The 26,617-nt window shown below is 42.9% G+C and overlaps 1 protein-coding gene across 4 annotated transcripts in view; it reads left to right on the top strand.

Moving 5' to 3' along the window:
- NHSL1 (NHS like 1) overlaps window positions 1-26,617 on the top strand; it is a 287,111-nt gene that overhangs the window by 223,876 nt on the left and 36,618 nt on the right. For all 4 annotated transcript variants that reach the window (XM_062186828.1, XM_062186832.1, XM_062186829.1 and 1 more), the window contains exon 3: window positions 16,817-16,944. In XM_062186828.1, coding sequence (XP_062042812.1) covers window positions 16,817-16,944 — 128 coding nt within the window. The remainder of the gene's footprint in view (window positions 1-16,816; window positions 16,945-26,617) is intronic.

The raw sequence follows: 26,617 nt of genomic DNA, 5'->3' as shown, positions 1-26,617 counted from the left end.
ATGTATTTATTTGAAAGACACAGGTAGACAGACTGTGCCCCCATTCACTGGTTCACTGCAGATCCCTAGTATAACCAGAGTGAGACTGAGACTGGCACCCAGAGCCAGGAACTCAGTCTGGGTCTCCCAGTGAACCGATCATGGGGTGGCCGTTGGTGACCTTCAAAAGAGCAGTTGACCTCAGGGGCAAGATGGAGGGTCAGAGGTTGTGACCTTGATTTCCTAGGGAAATGGGGAAGGCCTGTTTTGAGAGGGAGCACAAGCACACTGAGGTAGTTCAGCAGAGAGGTGTGATAGAAACGCAACCTCCATGAGGCTGCTAATTCATTGGTGTTTGAAAGGGGTGGCTTCATTTGGCATGCTCTCTACTCACTGCTGGTACATTCAATTAGTTGACTTTTCAAAGACAAATGATAATGTAATTAAAGACTTTTTTTTTGTATATGTTTAGTATCTCATTAGACTCTTTTGGAATTTTTGTCCTTTAGGGAAAGTTGCCCAACCTAGTGGAATAAGGGATTCTATTCCCTGTTGAGCAAAGAAAGGAGAAAAGCCAAAAGTATGGGGTTAGTAGAGTGGAAATTACCTACCAAACGAGCTATTTAATGTCTCCTGTTGGGTTTGATGGTTCGTGAAATTTTCTGTAATGCTAACTGCTCTGGACTTTCCTCAGAGCAAAGGAAAAATGAACAGTCTTTGCTTTTTCGGAAAGGTAAAAAGAAAAAAAAAAAGTTTTTTGATGGTAACCAGCACACAAAAGATAGAATAGCAAAGACAGTCCTTTAAATGATCCAGGTCTTAACAAAGCACTGTGCATTGTTTAAACAAAGGGCTTTTTGTTTTGTTTTTCTGTCTGTAGCCAGTCTGCTATTTCAGCAATTCTATTTTAACTCCTGATAAAGTGAGTAACTTGAGTGGCCTCTCTCTCACTCAGCAGCGGCATAAAAATGCTACATTGAAGGTGCCGTGCCTGAGGTTTATTAACATTCACTGCGCAGTGAGTCTCTGGGGTTGGCTTAGAATCTGTGAGGGCTATTTGATAGGGAGTCACCTTGGTGATGCTCCTGCACTGCCAGCCATAGGGCTTTGTAGTGCTACAGTGAAAGGCGATGCCTCCCATCTGGCCGCTCTGCTCACTTTCCTCCTGCACCTACCTCGGCCATGGGCGTCTCCACGCTTCCGCCTTCATTTCAGTCCGATGTAGTTCTCCAAGTCTTTTTTTTTTTTTTTTTTGACAGGCAGAGTGGACAGTGAGAGAGAGAGACAGGGAAAAAGGTCTTCCTTTACCGTTGGTTGACCCTCCAATGGCTGCCGCGGCTGGTGCGCTGCAGCTGGCGCACCGCACTGATCTGAAGGCAGGAGCCAGGTGCTTCTCCTGGTCTCCCATGGGGTACAGGGCCCAGGTCCACTGCACTCCCGGGCCACAGCAGAGAGCTGGCCTGGAAGAGGGGAAACCGGGACAGAATCCGGCGCCCCAACGGGGACTAGAACCAGGTGTGCCGGTGCCACAGGCAGAGGATTAACCTAATGGGCCGCGGCGTCGGCCGTTCTCCAAGTCTTATAAAATTAATTTGAGCCTGGGAAGAGAAGGAATGTGAAATGCTGGTTTTCTGCTATGGCAAGTGACACATTTAATAGTAACTATTTCCACAGTGTGCAATGAAAAACAAAGCTAACAGTTTATTCAATGGCTTAAGTTTTAATATTTAATCCTTAGAAGGTTTTGTTTTCACTTTGATAGGTATTAGCCATAGAGGAAGAATAGGAATCAAAATGCCCTTTAAAAAGCCCTACATAAAATGAGATTGCCTGTGGTGTTTAATGTCAGTGAGGGGACACTGGTCCCAGGACATAGGGGAGACAAAAACGACTCTTTCCAGCAGGTGTGCAAATCCATCTTCGGTTGGATGGCTGAGCTGATGATCACCGTTAATACTGATTCCGTTCCCTCTTTGGTTCTCTGTCTTCCCCATCTAGGGCCCTCTATTTCTATAGACTGAAATGAGAAGTCATTTGAAAATGTACTAAACACATTTTTTTAGGCATAGGAGTGCTTCCCATGTTGGACATTATCTCCTTTTTAATTCTATCTATTATTATTACCAGGTACTTGATCCTATTTATATGATCCCTTTAATGCTTTCCTATCTATATATTCACTTTAACACTTAATATGATCACTTTAACAATTAAGATGGCTTTTTTACCACCAAGTTTAGTGGGATTTGGAATCCCATGACAAGTTTTTAAACTGTACCCTGAGAAGTAAGTCTGTAGGAATGTATGCAGAAGAGATGTTTCAAAAAGTCTCCAGAAAATGTGCATTATGTTTTAATTACATTTTCCATGAACTTTTTAAAAATAGGCTGATAATGTACAATTATTTATTTATTAAAGATTTGTTTATTTGGGATTGGCGCCATGGCTCACTTGGTTAATCCTGTGCCTGCGGTGCCAGCATCCCATGTGGGCACCAGGTTCTAGTCTCAGTTGCTCCTCTTCCAGTCCAGCTCTCTGCTGTGGCCCAGGAGGGCAGTGGAAGATGGCCCAAGTGCTTGGGCCCTCGCACCCACATGGGAGACCAGGAAGAAGCACCTGGCTCCTGGCTTCGGATTGGCACAGTGCCGACCATGGTGGCCATTTGGGTAGTGAACCAACGGAAGGAAGACCTTTCTCTCTCTCTCACTGTCTATAACTCTACCTGTCAAATAAATAAATAAATAAATAAGATTTGTTTATTTGAAAGAGTTAGAGGGAAAGAGATCTTCCATCTGCTGGGTCTCTCCCTAGATGGCTGCCAGCTGCCAGCACTGGAGCGCTGGAGCACTGGAGCTTTTTCTTGGTCTCCCACATGGGTGGCAGGGGCCTAAACACTTGGATCATCTTCCATTGCTTTTTCCAGGCCATTAGTGGGAGCTATATCAAAAGTGGAGCAGTCAGACTGTGAACCAGCTTCCATATGGGATGTTGGCATTGTAGGGAGCAGCTGTACCTGCGATGCCACAGCACTAGCCTCTCCCTGAATTTTTCCAGCTGCCATCATTCACCAAGCAGAACACCAGGCCAGCAACACTATCCATCATATAATCATGGTGCCCTTCCAGGTGCACTGTGGAGCCCACACAGGTGATCCTTCATTCATCTGATGAACTCATTGAGCACCTGCTGGATACCTAGGAGTCAGATCACGAAGGACTTAGAAACCATTAGGAGGACTTTGGCTTTTATTTGCAGGGCAAGAAAAATCATCGGAAAGATGTGAACTCAGGTGTGACTTAATCTGACTCATCTTTTTAAATGGATCAATCTGGCTCTGTGTTAAGAGTTCACCCTGAGGTGAACAGGGGTGTGGAAGCTGCAGAACAGTTCAAGGTTGTCACAACAATCAGGTGAGAGGTGGTGGGGACCTGAACCAGGAAGCTTCCTTTGCAGTTGAAGGTGAGGTGCAGTGTTTAGATCAAAGAGAAAACCTGCAAGCATTTTAAGGAAATCTTGATATGTAAGCTTGCAACATGAAAGCTGAAGTATTTCCTCAAACAAAATAATACTCTGTAGGGACTAAAAGTAAGTACCAGACGTGGCAGTCTCCCTCCCTTCCCTGGTGAGCTGCCCTGTATCAGTGAAATTCTTCGTTCTGTATTTTCTACTAAGTTACTCTCTTGGTGAATAGGAATCATTGGCGTCATCGTAAGAGAAGCAGAATAAACCTCACTTCCCTTCGGGCCTTCTGTAATTTTTCATGTGGAATTTTTTCTTAAAGATTTATTTATTTGAAAGGCAGAACAACAGAGAGAGAGAGAGAAGAGGAGAGGAGAGATCGAACTTTCATCCACTGGTTTACTCCCCAAATGTCTGCCACAACCAGGTCTAGGCCAGGCCAATGTCAAGAGCCTGGAACTCCACCTGGGTCTCCCACTTGGGTGGAAGGGACCCAAGCGGGCTATCCTCCGCTGCATTCAAAGGCACATTAGCAAGGAACTGGACTGGAAGTGGAGCAACCGGGACTTGGACTGACACTCAAATGGGATGCCAGCACTGCAGGTGGTGGCTTAACCCATTGTGCCACAAAGCCAGCCCCCTACACAAGCTTTAAAAATTCTGTTACCCTCTTCAGGGTCTCCACCTGGCACTTCTGTGTAGAGAAGACTTCTTTCACCTGCACCCCAAGTGGACAGCATGCTGCCTCTTTGGATATTGTTTCTCCTCCTCTTGTAGGTGTTGACCTTACTCTGAGACAGTTTCCTCAGAGGTGGCTCTCAGGTCAACAGCAGCAGAATGGTCTGGGAACATGCTAGAAATTCAAGAGAGCGGCCCCGCAGTGCTTTAACAAGTCCTGGGGGCATTCATGCACCTTTATTTGGAGAGCCACTGCTCTCTATAAAGTCATTTAAACCTTGACAGCTCATGACAAGAGCCTCAGGTGATCACTAACATCATAAATAAGAGTGTCAATTGTTAAAATCAATAACAGGAGTCACTGTGCACTAGCTCCCCATGTAGGACCTCTGTCCTTAATGGGTTGTACTAAGAGAATTAACGGTAAAACTTGTCTTCAAACAGTGTTTTATACTTTGTGTCTCTGTGTGGGTGCAAACTGTTGAAATCTTTACTTAGTATAGAGTTGATCTTCTGTGTATAAAGATAATTAAAAATGAATCTTAATGAAGAATGGGATGGGAGAGGGAGTAGGAGGTGGAGACAGTTTGGGAGTGGGAAGGCGGGTATGGGGGGGAAGAACTGCTATAATCCGAAAACTGTACGTATGAAATTTATATTTATTAAATAAAAGCTTTCAAAAAACTAAAAATAAACTGCTTTATCAGGCATCTGGCAGCTTAAGCACCCTGAAGGCTGGAACACAACCCTTTAGCTCTGCTGCATTGTCGCAGAGATTCCCTCAAACAACTGTTTGAGATTCCCTCAAACAACTGCTCAGTCTCAGACCTAGCTCAGTTTCCATAGTGGTTGTTGCAGAAGGTGACTTGAGATTCTGAGCTTGGATGCCTCTGAGTGTTCTGTCTGTGTGTTCCCCATGTTAGCACTGATTTGACTGTCTGGAAGGATACGCAGACCTGTAGAAGGAAATGGCTGGTCGATGCACCTGTTGGGAGAATCATCAAGCCTATTGGTTAGAGAGAAAACATGACTGGCACCAGCCTGGCTTTCGTTTTTCCAACTTCGTGCTGGAGTCAGTCTGTATAGCTCTCGTCCCCCTTCTTCTTCTTTTTTTTTTTTTTAAACTTTTATTTAATGAATATAAATTTCCAGTGTACAGCTTACGGATTACAATGGCTTCCCCCTCCCATAACTTCCCTCCCACCCGCAACCCTCCCCTCTCCCAACCCTCTCCCCTTCCATTCACATCAAGATTCATTTCAATTCTCTTTATATACAGAAGATCAATTTAGCATATATTAAGTAAAGATTTCAATAGCTTGCACCCACATAGAAACACAAAGTGAAACATACTGCTTGAGTACTAGTTATAGCATTAAATCACAATGAACAGCACATTAAGGACAGAGATCCCACATGAGGGGCAAGTGCACAGTGGCTCCTGTTCACCCAACAAATTGACACTCTAGTTTATGGCGCCAGTAACCACCCTAGGCTGTCGTCATGAGTTGCCAAGGCTATGGAAGCCTTCCAAGTTTGCCGACTCTGATCATATTTAGACATGGTCATAAAAGACAGAGTGAGGATAGTAACCAATGATCCAAAGAGTGGCATTTACCAGGTCTGAACAATTATACAGCATTAAGTGGGGAAGAGGACCATCAGTACACACAGGTTGGGAGTAGAGCCATTGGTGGTAGAGTAGAGGTTATGATTACAAAGGAATGAGGCCCAAGTGCGCTAGACAGGGTCTAGAAAAAAGGACAGAGTCATTATTAGAGGAGCTAAGAAAGGTGCTGTCTAAGCTACAATTAAGTTTTCTGCTTGAGAGGCAAATAGAACCTGATAGAAGGGGCTTGATAATAATCTGGTGGGCTTTAGGCCTTGTAAATTCAGAGGCCCAGACCTATCTATCTCTTCACATGGGGTATATCCTAAGGGAGGTGTGAACCTCCTAGGGGAAGGCACTCTGTTGACTTTCATTACTTGGCTGGCCTGGGAGGAGAGCTGGCCAGGTAAAGGCAGGTGGCATCTCTAACAAGCAATTTACAGTTCTGCCTGCAATGTTGCTGACCCTACTTGACCATCCCCTCAGCTGCAGTGGTCACTTTGGAAGTTGGGCTGAGTGAAGGGCTTTTCAGCTTAGAGCCAATAAGATCTGTGGCTCTGACCCGGGCATCCTTCGACTCCAGGGCAGGTCCATTTCCAGTGATGCAACTCTTGGCAGAGCTGCCAGGGCTCTTCACAAGCTGACTTCTGCTGAAGCCCAGGCTTACCACATTGAAAGCCACTGCAGTGGACTGGCCTGTTGGGTCTCCTTGAGGGCAGATCACTGTACAGATCGGCCATTAATAGGCCTGCCACCCATTGCTTCTGATGCCTAGCTTTCTTAAGGCAAAGTGAGGCTCCTTCCCTCGGTGAGCTTTCCTGCTTCCTTGACCCCGCCTGCTTTCTGATTGGCCCTCTCTTCCTTCCTTCGCTTGCAATGAAACAAATCTTCCTCTAGCACCTGGAACGTTTTGTCTTTATGTGCGCCATTAAGAGGGGAGATACATATACTTTCAGAACTTCTAGAAAGGCTTGGGCTTAATCATTAAAGACATACATACATTTTCTCTTTATCCTTTTCTGTTGCTAAGTGATGATTGGTGAAGAAGTGGTCTTATGGTCTCACATTTGCATTTATTGAGAGATAAATTTAAGCTTTAAGCTTCTTACTAGGTAAGTAATAATATGCTTTTATGCCATTGTAAGTATTCCTGAATAATTATATAATAACTCTTAATAAAAGGAGGGAGAGGGAAAAGAATGAATCACTAGCTCAATCATAAACCAAATGGGCATATTTATTTGAAATCTACCATTTAAAATTATTATCAAATTATCTGGGAAAATATCCATCAAAAGTATCTATATTAAATCCACAGTCTTTAAGGTGATCTCAATCTTTCAAACCCCTTGGATATGCTACAAATAAGTGAGTTATTTAGAAAAGGTTTTGAACATCTCTAGTCTCTTAATTATGTCCTAGTTTGTTGATTCTTGAGGCCAGTTTAGATGAATTGAAGATGAACAGATTTGAAGAATTTATGGAGAGTCCAAGTGAATTTTTGGAAAGTTCATTGTGCATGAGTGGCAGACAGATTCAGGACTACAGAATCAGCTTAGATTTTTTCCCTGGTATTGCCAAACCCAAATGATTAATGAAAGGGAGGTGGAGCCCTTTTATTTTTAAGTGCATTTACATTTGATTTTCATTAAGGAAGTAAGTTCTCTAAGGTTTACAAAGCATAATATTTAAGTGTAGTCAGTTTTTCCTGTCAGCTTACTTGAAGGCGTAACTACATTCTTTGGCTGCATAAAACCCAATACAGCTGTTAGACTGAAACTGATTTTCTTCTGCACATAGATGTTGGTAGTCTTAAGTATTCTTAGTCCTCTGGGACTGAGGCGAAGATATATACTAGAACTGTCCTTTTACCCTGTTGTTAATAATCTGATGGATAAATAGCTGGGATAGAAGTTTGGAAACCCAAAGCTGCCAGACACGTCGCACCTGGGTTTCATAATCCATAAGACAGATATAAGAGCTGCTTTCCCTCAATTCCTGCAGAATTATTTTAAACACAAATCACATAGTGATGGCAAAGGGCTTTCCGTTTCAGAAAGTGGCAGTGTTATTGGCCTTAAAAACCAGTGATCTGAAAAAAACCTGTTTTTAGACTTGGATTCCTCTCAGAAAGAGTGCATTGCCACCATTATTTTCATAGTGGACTTTGGAACTGGAGTCCTCCCAATGTTCAGTGACCTTGCGTTATAATAGGAGGATTATGAAGGATTTAATACTGTTAGAAATAAACCACATTCAGATTTTAAAATATGGCATGTCTAGATTACTCAGCTCTTGTGAAATAGCCAAATCGTGCTTTTGCCCTAAAATTTCAAAACTTTCCTAGGAATTCACCTTCATGGGCCAATACTACCCATAAGACCTAAAAAATGACAAAATAGCCTACTTAATGGGTCCTGCTGGCTTTAATGTAGCAATGTTTTCTTCAAATACATTTTTCATTACTCTTTTCTTTCTCACATAATCCAATCAATTGGCAAATCTAATCAATAATTGTTTTTGTTTTTGTTTTTTCCCCAGTATCCACCCATTTTCCTATAAAGTATCCTTGGAGAATAGAAAAACAAATCCGATTGTATTACTATTATGCATTCAGTTTATCTCTCACTTCCTTCTCCTTCCCAGCCTGCCTCTTAAACAAGTCACATATTTGATGAACACCTATTTAAGTTAAGAACTTCCCCTATTATATTTCATAAATGTTTTAATAAACATTTGGATTATTTTCACTACATAGTATGCTTTCTCTCATGGAATTATGCATATGAAAAAATCATGTGGCAGGTGCTGTGGTGTAACTGGTAAAGCTGTCTCCTGGGATGCTGGCGATCCATGTGGGTGCTGGTATGATTCCTGGTTGCTCCATTTCCGATCCAGCTCTCTGCTATGGCCTGGGAAAGCAGTAGAAGATGACCCAAGTCCTTGGGCCCTTGCACCTATGTGGGAGACCCAGAAGAAGCTCCTGGCTCCTGGCTTCAGATGGGCGCAGCTCCGGCCATTGCGGCCAATTGGGGAGTGAACGATCGCATGGAAGACCTCTCTTTCTCTCTCTCTGCCTCTACTCTCTCTGTGTAACTCTGACTTTCAAATAAATAAATAAATCTAAAAAAAAAAGATAGCTTATGGTGAATTACACAAATGAATGGTAACGGTAAAAATAGCCATATCCTTTTATTTTCGTCACTAAGTGACTTGCTGTTTCCTCCTATAGATTAACAAACACAGCAGCTTGTTTGGAATTTATATATTTGCATAATTTTGAGCTGAGTCTGGCATCCTGGGCAGGAGGGTGAGCAGGAATGAGGTGATGAAGGCAATGAGATCCTCCCACTGCTCTGTTCAAAGAAGCGACTTCCAGAACTACTCCTTGGAAAAGGCAGAGTCCCTGCAGTCACCTGCAAGGCCCTGCTGTTGTCCTACCTAACCTCATCATCTCCAAGTGGCTTCTTGACTCGGCAAACTGAACTTGTGTCCAGCTTTTTGTCAAGGTGATGGAACCTTCCTTCTTCACTCAAATGCCATCACCCTGGCAGGCCTGAGCTGCCGCCACAGCACCACTCCCCAGTCCCTCCCCTGCTTGTTTTTTCTCTTACCACTTAGGATCTTTCTTTCTTTAAACAAATAGCTTTTTAGAATTTTTATTTACTTATTTTCATTTTACTTGAAAGGCAGAGAGACGGAAATCTTACACCTGCTGGTTCACTCCCCAGATGCTCACAACAGCTGGGATTAGGCTAGGCTGAAGCCAGGAGCCTGGAAGTCAGTCTGGGGCTCTCACACGATTGGCAGGGCCTTCAGTGTTTGAGCTGTCATCTGTGGTCTCCCGTGATGTGCCAAATGCCCACAGTCTTATCAGGACCTTTAAAGATGCTGTATGCTTACTTTCTGTTTATTTGTTACGTATTCCCCATTAGAACATGTCAGTATTTAATTAGAACATATCAGTATTTAATGTATGTTGCTGTAAGCACACAGGAATCTTTGATCTGTTCACTGTGGACACTCATGCTCATGATGATAGCTGGCAGGTAGTATGTGCACGGTAACTATTTGTTGACTGACTGGATAAATGTGTGTGGATTTGGGTAGGGGGGTGGGGGAGGCAGGCATGGTAGTGGAAAAAGAAGTCATAATACATGAGTTACAGAGAAGAAGGCGTTGTCTTAGGGGCTGATGAACTCTTATAAGACTTCCGGTAGCTATTATTCTGTCTCTTTGGCAAGGGTGTTATTAAGCCTCCTTAGTCCTTTTCCTTCCTGTTAAAAGCGACAACTGAACCTTTGGATACTGTGTAAAGCACAAAGAAAATGTGAAGACCTATGGCTTCTTCAAAGAGCTGTCAGCCTGGAAGGAGAGAGTAGATGTATCTAAAAGAAAACAGAAGGCACTGTGGTGACTTGGTGGTGTAAGCACAATGTCATGGGAAAGCAGTCTTTTTTTTTTTTTTTTAAGATTTATTTATTTATTTGAAAGGCAGAGTTACAGAGAGAGTGGGAGAGACAGTGAGAGAGAGTGTCCATCTGCTAGTTCACTCCCTAAATGACCACAATGGCCAGAGATTGGCCACATCCAAGCCAGGAGCCAGGAGCGTCATCTGGGTTTCCCTCATGAGTACAGGGGCCCAAGCGCTTGGGTCTTCCTCCACTGCTTTTCTCAGGGCATTAGCAGGGAGCTGGATCAGAAATGGAGCAGCCAGGACTTGAACTGGTGCCCATGTAGGGTGCTGGCATTGCTGGCAGCAGCTTAGCCCACTGTACCGTGGTGCCAGCCCTGAAGTCAGTCTTTAAAACTATGGTGGCATCCTTGTGATACTGAGGGATTCCGGATAGCATGGTTGGTGTCACTGGGGATGACTTTGTGGAAGAGAGAATTTGAGGTCAATCTCAAAGCAGTAACATATTTTGTTTTTAAAGATTTATTAATTTATTTGAAAGGCAGAGATACAGAAAAAAGGGGTGAGAGAGAGAGAGAGAGAGAGAAAGAGATCTTCCTTCCACTGGTTCAATCCCCAAAAGCCGGGGCTGAGCCAGGCTGAAGCCAGAAGTCAGGAATGTCTTCTGGGTCTCCCACATGGTTGCAGGGTCCCAAGCACTTGGGCCATCTTCTGCTGCTTTTCCCAGCCACATTAGCTGGAAGTTGGATTGGAAGAGGAGCAGCTGAGACTTGAACTGGCACCATGTGGGATGCTGGCGTTGCAGGAGGCGCCTTAACCTTCTATGCCACAAGGCTGACCCAGCTGTGGCATTTTGAGGAAGCAGTCTTGAAGGAGCACATTGAGTTGAGTTGACTTCAAGCATGATAGTTGCCACTGCAGGGCAGTGGAGGCCGGACTATTGACACCCATCAGAGTCCTGGGAAAGCAGTGATGGCAATATACATTAAATACTGATATGTTCAACTAAGATACATCTGAGGATTTATAGAATAGTTTCCAGAGGAAGGGATCAAAAAGGTTTTCTTTTCCATTTTAGAACAATACAATGTCTGCTAATATGAGAGGTCTTTATAAAGTTCATGGCAAGTGTGTAATAATGAATAAACTACATAAATCACAAAATGTATATGTCAAAATAAATCTATCTTGTAATTCCACTTTTCCATAAATTGTTTTTTAAGATTTCTTTTATTTGAAAGGCAGAATTACAGAGGAAGAGACAGAGAGAGCGCTTCCATCCACTGGGTTCACTCCCCAGATGGCTGCAAATGTTGGGCTCTCTTTTAAACTGAGAGGAATTAGAAATGCCCAGGTCTTTGAGAGTGAAAAGAATCCAAGTAGGAGTGTTCCAGATATTTAGCAAAACACATACTCTTAGCCTCACGATGTTTTCGTACCAGTGTAGCCAAAGACTTGGTAAAATCATGAAAGAATTGTGCACAGGGAGCTGGCGCCATGGCGCACTGGGTTAATCCTCTGCCTGCGTTGCCGGCATCCCATATGGGCGCCGGTTCTAGTCCCGGTTGCTCCTCTTCCAGTCCAGTGCTCTGCTATGGCCTAGGATAGCAGTGGAAGATGGCACAAGTGCTTGGGCCCCTGCACCCGCATGGGAGACCAGGAAGAAGCACCTGGCTCCTGGCTTCAGATCGGCGCAGCTCCGGCTGTTGCGGCCATTTTGGGGGTGAATCAGTGGAAGGAAGACTTTTCTTTCTGTCTGTCTCTCTCACTGTGTAACTCTACCTATAAAATAAATAAATAAAAATCTTTTAAAAAATAAAAAAAGAATTGTGGGCAGAAGAGCAAGTCTTGTTATAGACTTAGCTGCTAGGTTTTGAAAGCAAAAGGCTTCAAGGTAGTTGTAATTAAGTTAGGAGTTGTGTGACAAATTCTCACTGCAATGAGTGATTTTTAAGCACCTGTTACACAAAGTTCTGATGTCCCAGGCTCTAACATGGTGCCTAGCACAGAACTGCGTACTTGAAAATATTTGTTGAATGACTGTCACTACAACTTCCCAGGGAGAGTGATTTTCCGATTTTCCAGGAGTGGAGACCTGAGTTTCTAGGGGGTAGCTCTTCCTTAGTTCTCACAGGTATAAGTAGTTCCAGGTCTGCCGCATTCCAGACAGCTCTCCACTACTCATTATGGAGAGCCCCACCCAGTGCTCAACCTCCTGTTCCTCAAACAAGGAAGGGTAGCTTTTTTGCTGGAGATGCAAATTTCTTGTCAAAAGGCTCCCAGCCTCATTCAAGAAGGATTGGAAATAAGCAATAAATAAAGAAGTGTTGACAGGAAAGGTAACAAGCACCTGGAAAATGTTAGATTCAGTGTCATCCTGTTTGACAGTCATAGAATTATTCTTGACTATTCTAGTTTTCTTCCCTGCGCATGAGTTAGGGTTGCATTTCCTTGTCCGATCTGTAGCTGTGGCTTGTTTTGTCCAGTGCAATCTGACATTGGGTCGGATGTAAGCCCTGTAACTTCTGGGCAGAGGTTCCAGGAGCCACTGTGAGATGCAGCGTCTTCTCGTTACGCTGTCATCTCACCAACGTTAAGTCAAGGTCCAGGTCATCTGCCTGGACCCAGTGACTCAGTGACTCTGCCCTGAGCGCTGCGAACTCTGGCTGGACAAGAAGGCCGTGCATGAGAGAATCTTCTGGTTGTGTTAAGACCCTGAGATTTGGGAACTGGTGTCGCTGCCACCTATCTAGTTCATTGCAATTAACCGAGTGAATGGAGGAATAATAACAGGACATTGACAATTCGGCAAGGATCTCCAGTGGAGAAAATTGAAAATAGCTCTTGAAAGCTTCTTTAGTTCACTGTCTTGCATGTCTAAAATATTAAAAATGGAATATCGAAAGAATAGCTTGATTCATACAGATGTGGAGATCCAAGCAACATTAAATTCCTGAGACGGTCAGGTGCCCTCACTCTATATTGTAAAGTTTTTTCTTTTGTATTTAAAACTGTAGTCTACCAAGAAATGTTTGTTCATTGTCCTTGTGCTCAAGAAAACGGTTTGGCATGAAAAAGGAGAAAGAAATTTCTGGTTGAGAAACCAGAGGACACAATGGACAGTGACACCTTTATCCAAGCGGCGTGTGAAAACAATAACACAGTTTTCCTTTAAATTTCTGCTGCAAGAAGAATGTGTATTCAAGATAGATCTTCTGTTACATTTCGTGTCTGGTTTCTAGCCTGTACATGCTGACATTACCCGGCTCTAAATTATGCTCTGTACTGCTCTTGCAGTGCAAGATGCCCCAAGTGCTTGGGCCCCTGCACCTGTGTGGGAAACCTGGAGGAGCCTTCTGGCTCCCGGCTTCAGATTGGCCCAGCTCTGGCCATTGTGGCCATTTAGGGAGTGAACAATGGATGGAAGACCTTTTTCTCTGTCTCTCCCTCTTTGTAGTTCTGCCTCTCAAATAAATTTAAAAAAAAAAAAAAAGAAGAAGAAGAAGAAGAAGTTGCTCCTGCAATGGATGTGATGTTGGAAAAATATGTTTATTCTCCATGACTTGCTCTGACTTACATCTCTCGCTCTGTGGAGGATCAGGTCTGTTGTTAATGAACAAGGCCACAGTTTTAGAAACAGCTCTCTTGCCGCTTAGATTTCTCCAGAGTTGGAGTAAGTGACTATAGGACTTGATGAGTTTACTAGATTTGGGAAATTTAATGAGTAAAATAAGTTGATTGTTGCCATGAACCTATACTGCTTAGTTTGTCTTAGTCTCAGCATCATATTTTACTTGCTATACTACCACTTGAAGATTTCTGTGACTTAAGCTTCATGGTAGAACAAAAGGCATTGTCTTTTAAACTGGACTCAAAACACTGGCTTACATAGAACATACAGCACTAATAATTGCCAGCCTTTCAGGCTTCTAATGTATGGATAGCAATTTTGCAATATTTTGGTGTTTTATTATTTAACATGTGTCATGTTGTTTGGGTTTTTTTTTTTAAATATTATTGCTAAGAATTTAGAATTAATAGGCTTTAGAAATGGAATGGCCCAGAACTTTCTTCTTATTTCCTGGTACAGGAAATCTCTCTTGCAAAAACAGTCTTACCTATGACACCTTTCTCTTGGCTGGCTGTGCATTTCAGGGGAGTGGAGTGCCAAACTCTTACCTGGTGTCTAATAACATAAAACAAACTTTTTAAAGGCTTGCTGGTATAGTGTGAAATTCTATAATTTCAAATGATGAGGTTCATTAGCAAAGCAAGACAGATGCTTTTGAATAAGGAGGACTTTATTTCAAAGGGACCTGGCCTCCACTTTGCATTTTTTTTAATTTGTCAAGCATTTGAAAACCCTGGATTATATAAGTAGCCACAAGAAGTAACAGTTTATATTGGTTTATTTTACAAGACTCACCCTTGATTCTTGGGAGACTTCAGTTTTATAGATAGCTTTATTTCAGAACCACAGGGAAGTTAATTTCGCAGCACAAATCGGCAAAGTAATTCCCTTTATTGCATTAAAATTTGGTATGTAAATTGTTGCCCCTGAGTGTTGCTTTTTATCCTAGCTCTAGGTATTGTTTAAAGAAAATCAAGTCCTGTGTTTATAGAATCCCAGAAGACTGCAGAGAATCCTATTTGAAAACTACTCATCATGCTTTATGTGACATTCTCTCTAGCAGTGGGAGTGTAGGTTTTGATTGAACTGTTTATTTATTTAGGAGAAATTGTCAAATGTGAAAGCATTCCTCATTATAAAGGATTACATTAGTGTGAATAAAACCTCATTAAACATGTATATTCTGAAAGTTTCCGAAATTTTTCATTTATTTTTTAAATTTTTAAGTTATTTTTACTCATTTGAAATTATTTTTATTTATTTGAGAGAGAAAGAGAGATCTTCCACCTGCTAGTTCACTCCCCAAATGGCCACAACAGCCCAGGCTGTGCTGGGCCAAACAAAGTCAGGAGGCAGGAGCCTCTTCCAGATCTCCCATATAGGTGCAGGGGCCCAAGCACTATGGGCCATCATCCGCTGCTTACCCCAGGTACATCAGTGGGAGCTGGTTGAGAAGTGGAGCAACCAGGACTCAAACCGGCACCCCTATGGGATGCAGGACTACAGATGGCAGCTTCAACCACTATGCCACAACACTAGACCCAGGAAATGTTTCTACAAATTCCAATTTAATCAATATTAGTTTTAACTGCCAGCCCCAGCAACTAATTATGTAACCCATAAGTACCTGAAGTACTTATAAGTAGTGCTGCTTAGTTATCTTATTGTTACAGGTGAATTTTTTTTTTTAATTATTTATTTGAAAGGCAGACAGAGAGAGAGAGATGGAGAAAGAGATCTTCCATCCACTGGTTCACTTCCCAAATGTCTTTAGTGACCAGGGCTGGCGTAGGCCCAAGTCAGAAGCCTGGAACTCTATGTTGGGTGGCAGGGGCCCAAGCATGTGGGCCATCTTCTGCTGCCTTCTCAGGCACATTAGCAGGGAGCTGGATCAGAATTGCAGCAGTTGGGACACGAACTGATGGTCCTATGGGATGCTGACACTGCAGGCGGCTGCTTAACCCACTGTATCGCAATGGTCAGTCCCAAACCTGGCATTCTAATAAAGCCCCATGACTGCTTTCGTGGGACTTTGTGAAATCTGACTTACGTTTCTAAACTGGAAACTTTCTCCACTCCCACTGTGAGAGAGCAAAGGAGAATGAGGATTTTTTTTTTTTTAATTCCCTGGCTTATTTAAAGTTAGTCTCCTATTTTCATCTCCCAGCCCTGCCCTCCCGGTAGGCAGCAGCTCCAAGGCTGCCTTCGTGGAGTTCTGAGAGCCTTCACACGTGTGCTTCTCTGAGCTGTGCCTCCAGGAAACTTTCTCCAAACCAAAGACGCTCTGTGCTCCTTTAGAAAGCTGGGTATTTAAAGAACCCCCGTGATGATGCCTTTTTATGAGACAAATGCTCCCTCAGTCTGCCAGTCTGAGAACCCGGCAGAGCTCCCGGTGCTTTAGAGAATCATTAGCCTGTTTCTTCCTGCGCTGGTCCTTGCTGATGAATTGTCTGTACGGTGCCCTCGTCACCTTCCACTCAGGCTGGTACCCAGCTCTGTGTTCAATTCCACACAGCAGGCACAAGCTGTTTGGCAACAAAGTTAAAGGGAGAACTTACAATAGGATGAGCCTATTATCCTCCATGGCTTCCTGGGGCACTTCCATATGGTGACGCCAGGAAACAAGCCCAGGGCAAGAGCTGCTTGTATTATTATTATTAATATTATTTTAATGTGGAATAACATAATTGTTTTGTGTCAAAAATTATAGTGTAGAAATTCAGGCCCTGAGTTAAGTTGTGAATCCACTGCATACTTGCACTGCACTACAAAGCAAATAATTTAATTACTCTGAACTTCAATTTCCTGTGAGTAGGGTCAATGATAAAATCTACCCCCTAGGGTTGCAGTGAGCTGGGAGGAGAACCCATTTAAAGTGTGTTCACCTGGCTACAGTGTGAATTCGTTTCTTTAATCATGCTTAGTGGGTTTTATCATTATTTTCAACATGGCTATTTTGAAATGTTACTATGCCTAGGGAAAGGTAACTAGAGAGGAGCCAGCACACTGTGGTTTTTAATGCCCTTCCTCGCCTGTGCCCCTGCAGAATGTGATAAACTGAGGCGCGATGGTTACCGAAGTTCTCAGTACTACTCTCAGGGACCCACCTTTGCAGCCAACTCCAGCCCGGGCGGCGAGGATGACCAGGATGACGATGCTGAAACAGATCACAAGGTACAGCCTTCGAGTCCCCCCCGCGGTCCCGCTGAAATCGGAGTGCGGGCTGTATTTCAGCCAACAGCACTGGCCCGTGTACCCTCTCCTGACTTTGACACATGTACCATTATGATATAAGATGTCAGGATAACGGGGAGCTGAGGAAAGGGTACACAAGGAACTCTCAGTACTGTGTTTGCAACTTTTCTGTAAATATAAAATTGTCCTAACAAAAAGGGTTAGAATACGAGGAATTCATTAAAGGGACCTAAATTCCATCTATGAGTATTTATGCATTTTGAATATTGTCTTTGAATTAGGAAAAATAAAGATCTCATTTCTGTTGCTTTTTTAAAAAGATTTTATGTATATTTTATGTATGTATGTATGTATGTATGCATGCATGTATTTAAAAGGTGGAGAGATACAGAGAGAGCTTTCATCCGCTGGTTTACTCCCCAAATGGTTGTGGTGGTCAGGGTTGGTCCAGGCCAGGTCAAAGCCAGGAGCCTGAAACTTCATCTGGGTCGCCTGTGTGGGCAGCAAGGGCCTAAGCACAGGGACAGTCTTCTGCTGCCTTCCCAGGTGCCTTAGCAGGGAACTGGATTGCAAGTGGAGCAGCTGAGTCTTGAACCATTGCTCATACAGGGATGCTGGCATTTCAGGCAGCTTAACCCTCTGCACCACAAAGCCAGCTCTGCTTTGTTTTTTGTGAGACCAAGAGCCCCAGGAAGAGCCCTGAGTTTAAGAGCAAAAGCTCAAGTGGTCAGTGTTTGGAATGTGCATCAGACATATGCAGGGCTTGTTCTCTGCCACTGCCCTGTGATGCTGCTGGCTTCCTGTTTGTCATCCTGCCTCCCGTGATGGGCTCCAGCTACTGAGGGGAGGCGTAACTTCTTCATACCAAATGCATATGAAAGAATAAAAATGCATGGAGAAATTTTTTATATAGCTTTATTTTCCTTTTATTAAGTAATATGGATCAACACTGGACTTACTGAAACAAAAGATGTTTTGAAGAAGAGGGTTGGGTTTCAAAACCCTTTTTAATTAATCTTAAAAAAACTTGTAGTGGAATTTAGCTCAATGTATAAATGACTTATTGATTGGGGAACATTGTTCAAAATTTATTATCAGTTTGTCAGCTAGAACCAAGTTGGATAACAATTTTCAAAAAATAAGAAATTGTTGCCTTATATTTTTCATTTTCAAGTGAATATTGGATCTAGATTATTATTAATTTTTAGATTCTCACTTGAATACTCTTTTTAACTAATACAAATCATAATTGTATACATTTACGGGGTGCAATGTGCTGTTTTGATATGTGTATGTATATAATGTGAAATGATTCAATCAAGCTAATTAAGCCATCCCTCGCCTCACTTACCTATCATTTTTTAAGGTAAGACATGAAATTTAACTCCCTGGTTATCTCGAAACTGGTGCTGTCATTATTCTTGACCACATTCTCCCTGCTGTGCAACAGATCTCAAAGCTTGCTGCTTCCTCTCTTGGTGGAAGGTTGCTCCTTATGATCAACAGCTCCTCGGTCCTCCCATCTCACCTCGAGTTTTATTGCAGGGCATCTTTCTCATTTCTTTAATGGTTCATTCACATATTACATTAGTCCTTTGGGACTCTAGAATTATACAAAGAGCATCTCTTACTATAAAGTGGAGGCAGCCTTTTCAAAATTGATGTAAAAGGTTGATTTCTCTCTGGTTGACGTAAAGTGAAACCAGAAGGTGAACTGTGGTGATTTTGGTTTATCCAGAGAGCCCTCAGCCTCAACACAGAAGCTCAGAGAAGGAGGTGGAGTTTATGGCAGGACCCTGTGAAACAGACACAGTTTCTGGGGGTAGCACAATGGCCCAATGCGAGAGTGTCTGTGAGAGGAGTCCCCTGGTGGCAATTTGGCATTGTTGTGACAACATCCTGAGGCCTTCAGAGAAGTGGGGCCAAGCTTCTAAATTCTCACAAAGCCAGTTCCTCTCCATGACACCCAACCCTTGGGGAAGTGCGGCCCCTAGGGGCCAGTTCCCATTCCTGTGTGCCAGTGCCATGGGTCCCTACCTCCAGGCAGCCCTCCCCTAAACGTGTGTCTAGCTTGAGTGCGAACCCGCAAGGCTCGCGCCATGTTGAACGAGGCAGCGGCTCCTGGGCATCAGTGGAGGAATGTCCGTAGATAGTGTGACTTGATAGTGGCACTGGGGCCCGGTGAGGACTGTGGAACCTTGCAGAGCTCCTGGGGGCCACGTCGTGGTCATGGAGGGGTGGGTGCACAGAGGAGCCTTCCTGCCGAATGCCGGAGGACACCTGTGTCCTAGACTCTCTCCCCAGCCACTTTTCCAACTCCCAGGCTCCAACAGCATCTGAGCTCCTTGCCTTCCTGAATTTGGGCTCTCCGGGAAGCACACACTGCTTTCAAGTCTTCATCTCCTTGGCTGCTGCATATTTTTGTTACTTTTGTGAATTTAGAAATTCAGATTCCTACTTGCTCTTGGTTAGAAGTGTTTTGAAATCCTTGGACTTTCTTGATAGTGAAACTGAAGGGGAAGTTTTATTTTTCCTTTACTTAAATATGTAGAGCCAAGTTGAAGTTAATAAAAAATTTAAAATCATTAGATCTGTCTTCTCAAGGCAGTTTCTATGAAGTTATTTGTTTCAGAATAAAGTAAATATCAGATTAGTGTGTTATCAAATATAAAAAATAAGCTAATGAGACATTTGTGCTAATTAAATTTCAGTAGCAAAGTATACCAGCATCTTCCCTCTCTCCCTCCAGCCCTTCGCTTCCTTGCTCCCACCCTTGTTTGTTGGGCTACATTAGTGTTGCATTAACTTCTACAATTTCTGGAGCCCATAGAACAAGGGAAAAAAGCCTGCTCTCATCCCACTATTATACCTTCAGTTTGAGAATCTTAGTGCACGTTCTCCATCTTTTCGCTTATCTATAAGTATTAGATTAATTACAGTGTTCTTTACTAGAGAATATACTTACACTTAACTCGTTAACTATGTAAAGTGGACAAGGCCTCATGCTGTGTCCAGTGACAAGGCTTCTGAAACTGGCCTGGAAATAAAAGCTCAAGCCTGTGTTTCCCACCACTTCCTACAAGTCCCTCTCCTCAACCACGTGCAGATGCCTTCAGGTCAGAACAGGGCTTTCGTTCCTGTAGGTCCCACCTCGTTTTTGGTACAGCATTGGCTGCTTGGTTGGTTCATGCAGCCAACAGTAATTTATTCAGTAATTACTACATACATCTTTTCCCTGAATCATAAACCTTTATTAAGCTATGGGACCTTTGCCACCTGTCTCCAGGTCTCAATGATGCTCTGAGGGAGGCCTTCTTGCTTTGCTGACATCCGTGATAGTCGTCTGGGACCCAGATGTGTTCTTCATTCCTCCTCAAGGGGTTCCCAAAAGAACTCCCTTAGACACAGAATTGCCTTTCATTTGGAAATGATGATTTATTAATTTAGAAAATCCAAGTTACCGAGAAAGGGAGAGAGAGAGAGAGAGAGAGAGAGAGATCTATTGTTTGGTTCACTCCCCAGATGGTTGCAATGCCAGCTCTTGGCCAGGCCAAAGCCAGGAGCCAGGAACTTCATCCAAATCTCCCACATGGGTGCAGGGGCCCAAACACTTGGGCCATCTTCTGCTGCTTTTCTCAGACCTTTAGCAGGGAGCTGGATGGGAAGTGGAGACACCTGGGCACAAACCAAGGCCCACAGCACCAGCCCCAAGTGTACAAGCAATTTTGCTGTGTTTGAAAGTGACCTATGCTCTGGAGTAAAAGAGGTGAGAGGGAGGAGCAGTCACAGTTTTAAAACAGCAGGATAAGCTTTATTAAGCAAAGAGGTGATTAGGATTAAGAGTGAGCCATGTGGAAATCATGTGAAGAACATTTCAAGAAGCATAAGCGACCAATGCAATAAATGTTTCTTAAGGATATTATGTTACAGGGGTGGACATGGTGGCACAGTGGGTTAAGCTGGTTCAAGTCCTAGCTGCTCTGCTTCTGATCAGCTCCTTGCTAATGCACCTGGGAAAGCAACAGAAGATGGCCCAAGTGCTTGGGCCCCTGCCACCAGGAGTTCCAAGACTCCTGGCTTTAGCCTGGCCCAGCCCTGGCTGTTGAAGTCATTTAAGGAGTGAACTAATGGATGGAAGATCTCTCTTTCTATCTTCCTCTTTGTTAGTCTACCTTTCAAATAAATCATTTTTTAAAAACAGATATATACTATGTAGCTAGTATTGTCAAATGCAAAGATTGTTAAGATACCTGTGCATGCCTCAAGGAAGTTACAACACTTGGGGGCAGGGAAAACTGAGTTCAGTAAAAAGGTCTATGTATGAGGGCATTTCCACATGCTTGTGGAAAAATGGAAGTAATAGGTCAGTTTATTGTGGTGTGAAAAGCTTTTGAAATTCATGCATCATTTTCCTGTAACGTGCATTTCCCATGTGGCTATAGCGTCTGGCCTACAGTTTGAAAGCGAAGTTCTTGCGCCTGGAGCAGTCAGGAAGGGGAGGGGAAGCAGTGGGCGGGGCTGAAGCATGTAAGAGAGATAGTTATTGGGCCATGGCCCAGGCAAGAGACCACTGAGGACCTAGATCAGAAGAGTAGCCAAGTGATTGGAGAGGAAGTGGGATGCTCAGAGATGGTGACTTGCTAGGGTTTAGGAGCCACTTCGGAGTTTTAGATCTGCTGCTTGCTGTGTTTCCTTGGATGGCTCAAAGGCCTTGCAAGGCAGTAATTATTTCCTCTCTAGAAAATGGAGAGTGGAATATGAGTGCTCTCTGGGATGTTTTTGAGTAGGGCTTCCAGGCATTCATTTACCCAGTAAATATTTACCCAGCACCTCCAATATGCCAAGCATTGTTCTAGATCCTGAGCACCCTGCATCCAGCAGGACAAAGTCCCTATCATCAGAGGGAGAGGATGGTGAACAAGCAAGTACAATATAACACCAAGTGGTGGTACAATTTGTGTGGCTCAATAAAACAGCAATCTAGAGAGTTCTAGAATGCCAGCCTAGTGTTTAAGATCAAGTGTGCAAGGAGGAGGGCCAGCGAGTTAAGCAACCACCTACAATGCTGACATCCATGTGGTTACTGGTTTAACTCCTGGATGTTCCACTTCTTATCCAACCTCCTGCTAATGTGCCTGGGAAAGCAGCAGAAATCTGCCACCCATGGGTGGGTGCCCCTGGATCAAGCTCCAGGCCTGGCCCAGCCCTGATCATTGGGGATGTTTGGGAAGTGAACCTATAGATGGAAGATCTCCCTGTCTGTCTGTCTCTCTCTCTCTCTCTCTTTGTAAGTCTGCCTTTCAAAGAAATAAGATAAATCTTTTTTTTTTTTAAAGTGTCCAAGAAGGACTATGTGAGGGCAGACTTCAGGGTCTTCTTGGGGAAAATTTTTCTAGCAGGAAGGGGTAGTCAGTGCAAAGGCCGGGAGACTAGAATGAAGTTATCCTGGAAGAGGAACAGCCAGATACCAGAGCAGGCAGGCACTGAGCATGGAAAGGGAGGGAATACTGACTTGGAGAGATAAACACAGGCTAGGACCAGGTCACGTAGGCCATACACACACACACACACGTGTGTGTATATATATATATGTATATATGTATATGTATGTATATATATATAAAACTGGCCATGGTAAGGTTTTTGGATTTGCTGCTCTTGAGTGGAGTTAGGGAAGTAACATAATCTGATGTACTCTTTAATGCCTTGCATCTGTCAACTGTCTGAGGATTAGGCCATAGGATGTTAAAGATAAAAGCAGAGAGACAAAACAATAGGTAATTGCACTCACCTAGACAAGAGGTCGCCAGTGGTGGCTGGGACCAGGGTAGCAGCGGTGAGGGTTGTTTTGAAAGTAGATCCTGCAGAATTTGCTGAAGCTCTCAGGAGAAAAGACCCGAGCATGACTCCATCTACTATTTTTCCAGGTCAATCCCTCTAGAATCCTATTACAAAAAATCATTTGACCTCCCTCTGAGAAATTCTAGTCAATAATTGGCCTCCCTTCCTTGTGTCCTCACTTGTTCTCCAGCTTCTCTGGGAAGCCCCACCATTATATTCACTTCTTTCTGCACACATTGAACTCTGCTGGGCTTGCTTTCCTGCTGTCGCTTTCTGGCAATATCCCAACCCTATTTTGATCCAACTGTGCACCTACTCTACACTAGAGCCTGATTAGCTAAACAAGGCCAGAGGGGAGTCCCAGCTTGCATTCACCAGACTCGCTGTAAGTGCATGACCTCAGGCCTGAAGTGCTGTCCTATGTCGATGCATCCATGCATTCTCCCACTCTCCCAAGTCATGTTTGACACCTTCATCGCAAATTTGGGAACATTGCTTTTTCTGCTTCACCCTCAAACGCAGTCCTTGATATTTACCTGTGCTAGGAAAACAAGTAATTAGAAGGTCTACCTTTACACAACCAAACCTGTCTGACTGCATCTTTTCCTGTATGTCCTCACCCTCCCCTGCCTCTGCAATGGGTGAACAATCCTGACTCCTTTTCTGCCTCATTGCATCCCATGGGCCTGTACACAGTAGGCATTCAGTATTATCCTGGTGGAGTGAATTAGGCCAACATCTCAAAGACTTCCTGCTGGTGATTTATTCCTCTCCTGCCCCTGGCAGCCTAATCAATTATCTCTTGATTGCATCATGGCCATCATTACACAAACATGCTGTATTTCTTTCATCTTGAAGAAACCTTCCTTGGACCTTTCATCACACTCCAGCTCCTACCACATTTTTTGAGTTCCTTATTACCATAAAACTTCTCCAAAGAACTGTCTAGACTTGCTGTCTCCACCACCTTTCCCCTCAATCTCTTTTGAAGCCCCTTCACACACTTTCATCCCTGGTACACTACTGATGAAACTCTCGCCAAGTCTACCAGTGACCTCCCATTGCCAGATCTAATGGGTCATTCTCAGCCTCGTTCAACCTCTCAGCAGCGTTTGATGTCATTGTTACTTTCTTGACACCACACACTCGTGATTTTCCTCCTTGTCACTGGCCATTGACCCTCAGCCATTTGTTGTGTGTTCATTTTCTTCCAAATACCTAAATGTTGGTGTAACCCTGGAGTTCAGTTTGCTCCTCTAACAGATTCAGTCATTTGGTGATTTCATAGTGTTTTAAATTCTATGCATTAAAGTTTTCTAAGTTTACATCTTCTGTTCAGATTCATGCTTTTATCTGCTTGTGGTCCATCTCTACAAGTGTCTTACAGGTATCTCAAACTTGTCCAGACCAAATATATGATTCTCACATCCCTCTTCCAAAATCCCCACTCCTTTCCCCACTCTGTAAGCCACAACTCCATTCTCTCTGTTGCTTAAATTAAAAACATGTGTTACATTCTTGATCTTTTTCTTTTTCTCACACCTTCAACAAATTCTGTAGGATGCCCAGTTTTTGGACTACCTCCAAAAACTTCAGTTTGGGAATCCTGCAGTGAAGATGTGTGTCCGTAAGAGCAGGTGGCTGGGGCAGGTTGGACAGACTAGCACAGGTGTCAGGTGGAAGAGCTCTAGTGGATAGTGAGCTCACCAGCAGTGTAGAGGGAGGCTGAGAGTGGTCACAAGATGTACAGTGCTAATCCCAATGGTTGATTTATTGCATAGCTAATAGGAAATTAGGGACACATTTTTTAAAAGCTGAGAATTTTTGATTAGGAATACAAATAGTGTATATAATCTTTGTTAGATATAGATAATTTTGAAACTAATTTCCTAATTTGTATAATGTATGAAACTTAACTTCACATTTAGCCTAGCAGTTAAGGCACCCACAATCCATATCAAGGTATTTGGGTTTGATCCCTGGCTTCAGCTCCAGATTCTAGTTTCCTGCTAGTGCATACTCTGGGAGCCAGTGGTGATGCCTCAGGTGAATTGGGTTCCTGGCACCCACATTGGAGACGTGGGTTGAGTTCCTCCTTGCTATGGTCCCTGCCCATTGTAGGTATTTGGGGAATGAACCAGCAGATGAGTGCTCTCTCTTTCTGTCTTTTTCTGCATCTCAAATAAATTTTAAGAATTAGAACAGGCAAAAAAAAAATCTTGGCCCTTGAAGAGAAAGAATCGTTTAACCAGACTGATTACCATGGAAATAAAAAGGAAAATTTTTCAAATATTTGCACCAAATTGAGTAAAACAGCAAGGCCAGATGGTTTCTGGGGGTGGAGGGTAGGGGGATTTGTTCTAACAAAGATTTTAAGGAGAAGCAAGTTGCAAATTCAATGCTTGAAACTATTCCAGAGCGAAGACACAAGAAGAAAAAGGTGCAGTTCTTCTTAATGGATTAGTTTACCACTGATGCCAAAACCTGATAAAAGATTGAACAAAGCAGAAAATTAAGTGGCCAATCTCACCCATGAATATTGGATTTAGAAATCATAAAACATTAGGAAGCCCAAGCTAGCAGCTCATTAAAAGACCAGTACTTCTATATCAGTTTGTTCTAGTGGTAATGCAGGAATAATCAATGTTAGGTAATGTAATCAGATATTAACCATATTAATAGATCTGGGTAGAAAAATCATGTACCTAAAACCATAGACATAAACTTGATATTTGGTACCATATAACACGCTTTAAAAAAATCACAATATTATAGGAACAAGTAGATATTCCTACAAGTTAATCTGTCTTGTCCCTAAATCCAACATAATTTTTAATGTACCATTCATTAGAATGAAGTGTAAGACAAGGTATTCACTATCATTATTACGGTTTAGCACGGTATAGGAAGAACTCGCTAGCATAATCAGAAAAATGGTAGACTAGGCAGTGCAAAAATGGTAAAGATTAGGTTTGATCTATTATCACTGTCTTCATGTGGCATACTTGGTAGATTTGCATATCTGGTAAATCCAGAAAAACAAAATTTTAAAAGTAAATTTCTGTAAATAATAGCATGCAGTAATATATTAAGGTATACATTTAATATATAGAAATCAAAAACTTTCATATCTATGAAGTCATTAGATATAACCGAAATAAATCTATTTAAAGTAGGTATAGCAAAGTTACTAGCAGTAAATTTATAAGAAATGTATAAGATCTATATTTTTAGAAACTTAAAAATACCATAGAAGAGCACAAATAGGACGGGAAAACATGAAAAGATGTCCTATGTTCTTAAGGGCTTAATATGAGAAAGCTGTCAGTCCTGCCCAACTGAGAAAACTAACAAAATACTAATACAAATGTGCATAGATTTGATCTTATTTCATTTGGTTTGTTGTTATTTTTAGGGGATGGGAGGAGAAGAGAGAGGACAAGAGAAACCAAGTCTGAAAGTTTACATATTGGAAGGCTGCTAACTGAACAGTGAGGAGGGAGGCAGAACATGAAGTCTGGAAATACTGCTGGTGGTCATGAGGTTTAGCTGGGGTGGTTTTAAATCCAGAGTGTGTAGAAGCACATGTGAAAGGAGGGAATATTCTACTGGGAAAGCCTTTTACATTTCCTAGGTAGGCATTGCGGGTAGGTAAGGGAGTGGTGAGGAGAGCTAAATATTTGCGTTGAACAGATAGTAAGCATAGACTATGTGCTTTGGATAGGAGCACTCTCCTGAAAGGGGAGTTGCTAATAAAGCAAAGGCTAAAGACATATAAATTAGAAAACAGAACCTGGGGGGCATCTGCTTG

The sequence above is a fragment of the Lepus europaeus genome, chromosome 3 (assembly GCF_033115175.1).
Source record: "Lepus europaeus isolate LE1 chromosome 3, mLepTim1.pri, whole genome shotgun sequence".
Lineage (NCBI taxonomy): Eukaryota > Metazoa > Chordata > Mammalia > Lagomorpha > Leporidae > Lepus > Lepus europaeus.
The sequence above is the reverse complement of the archived record's forward strand: the minus strand, read 5'-3'. Positions and strand labels throughout refer to the sequence as shown.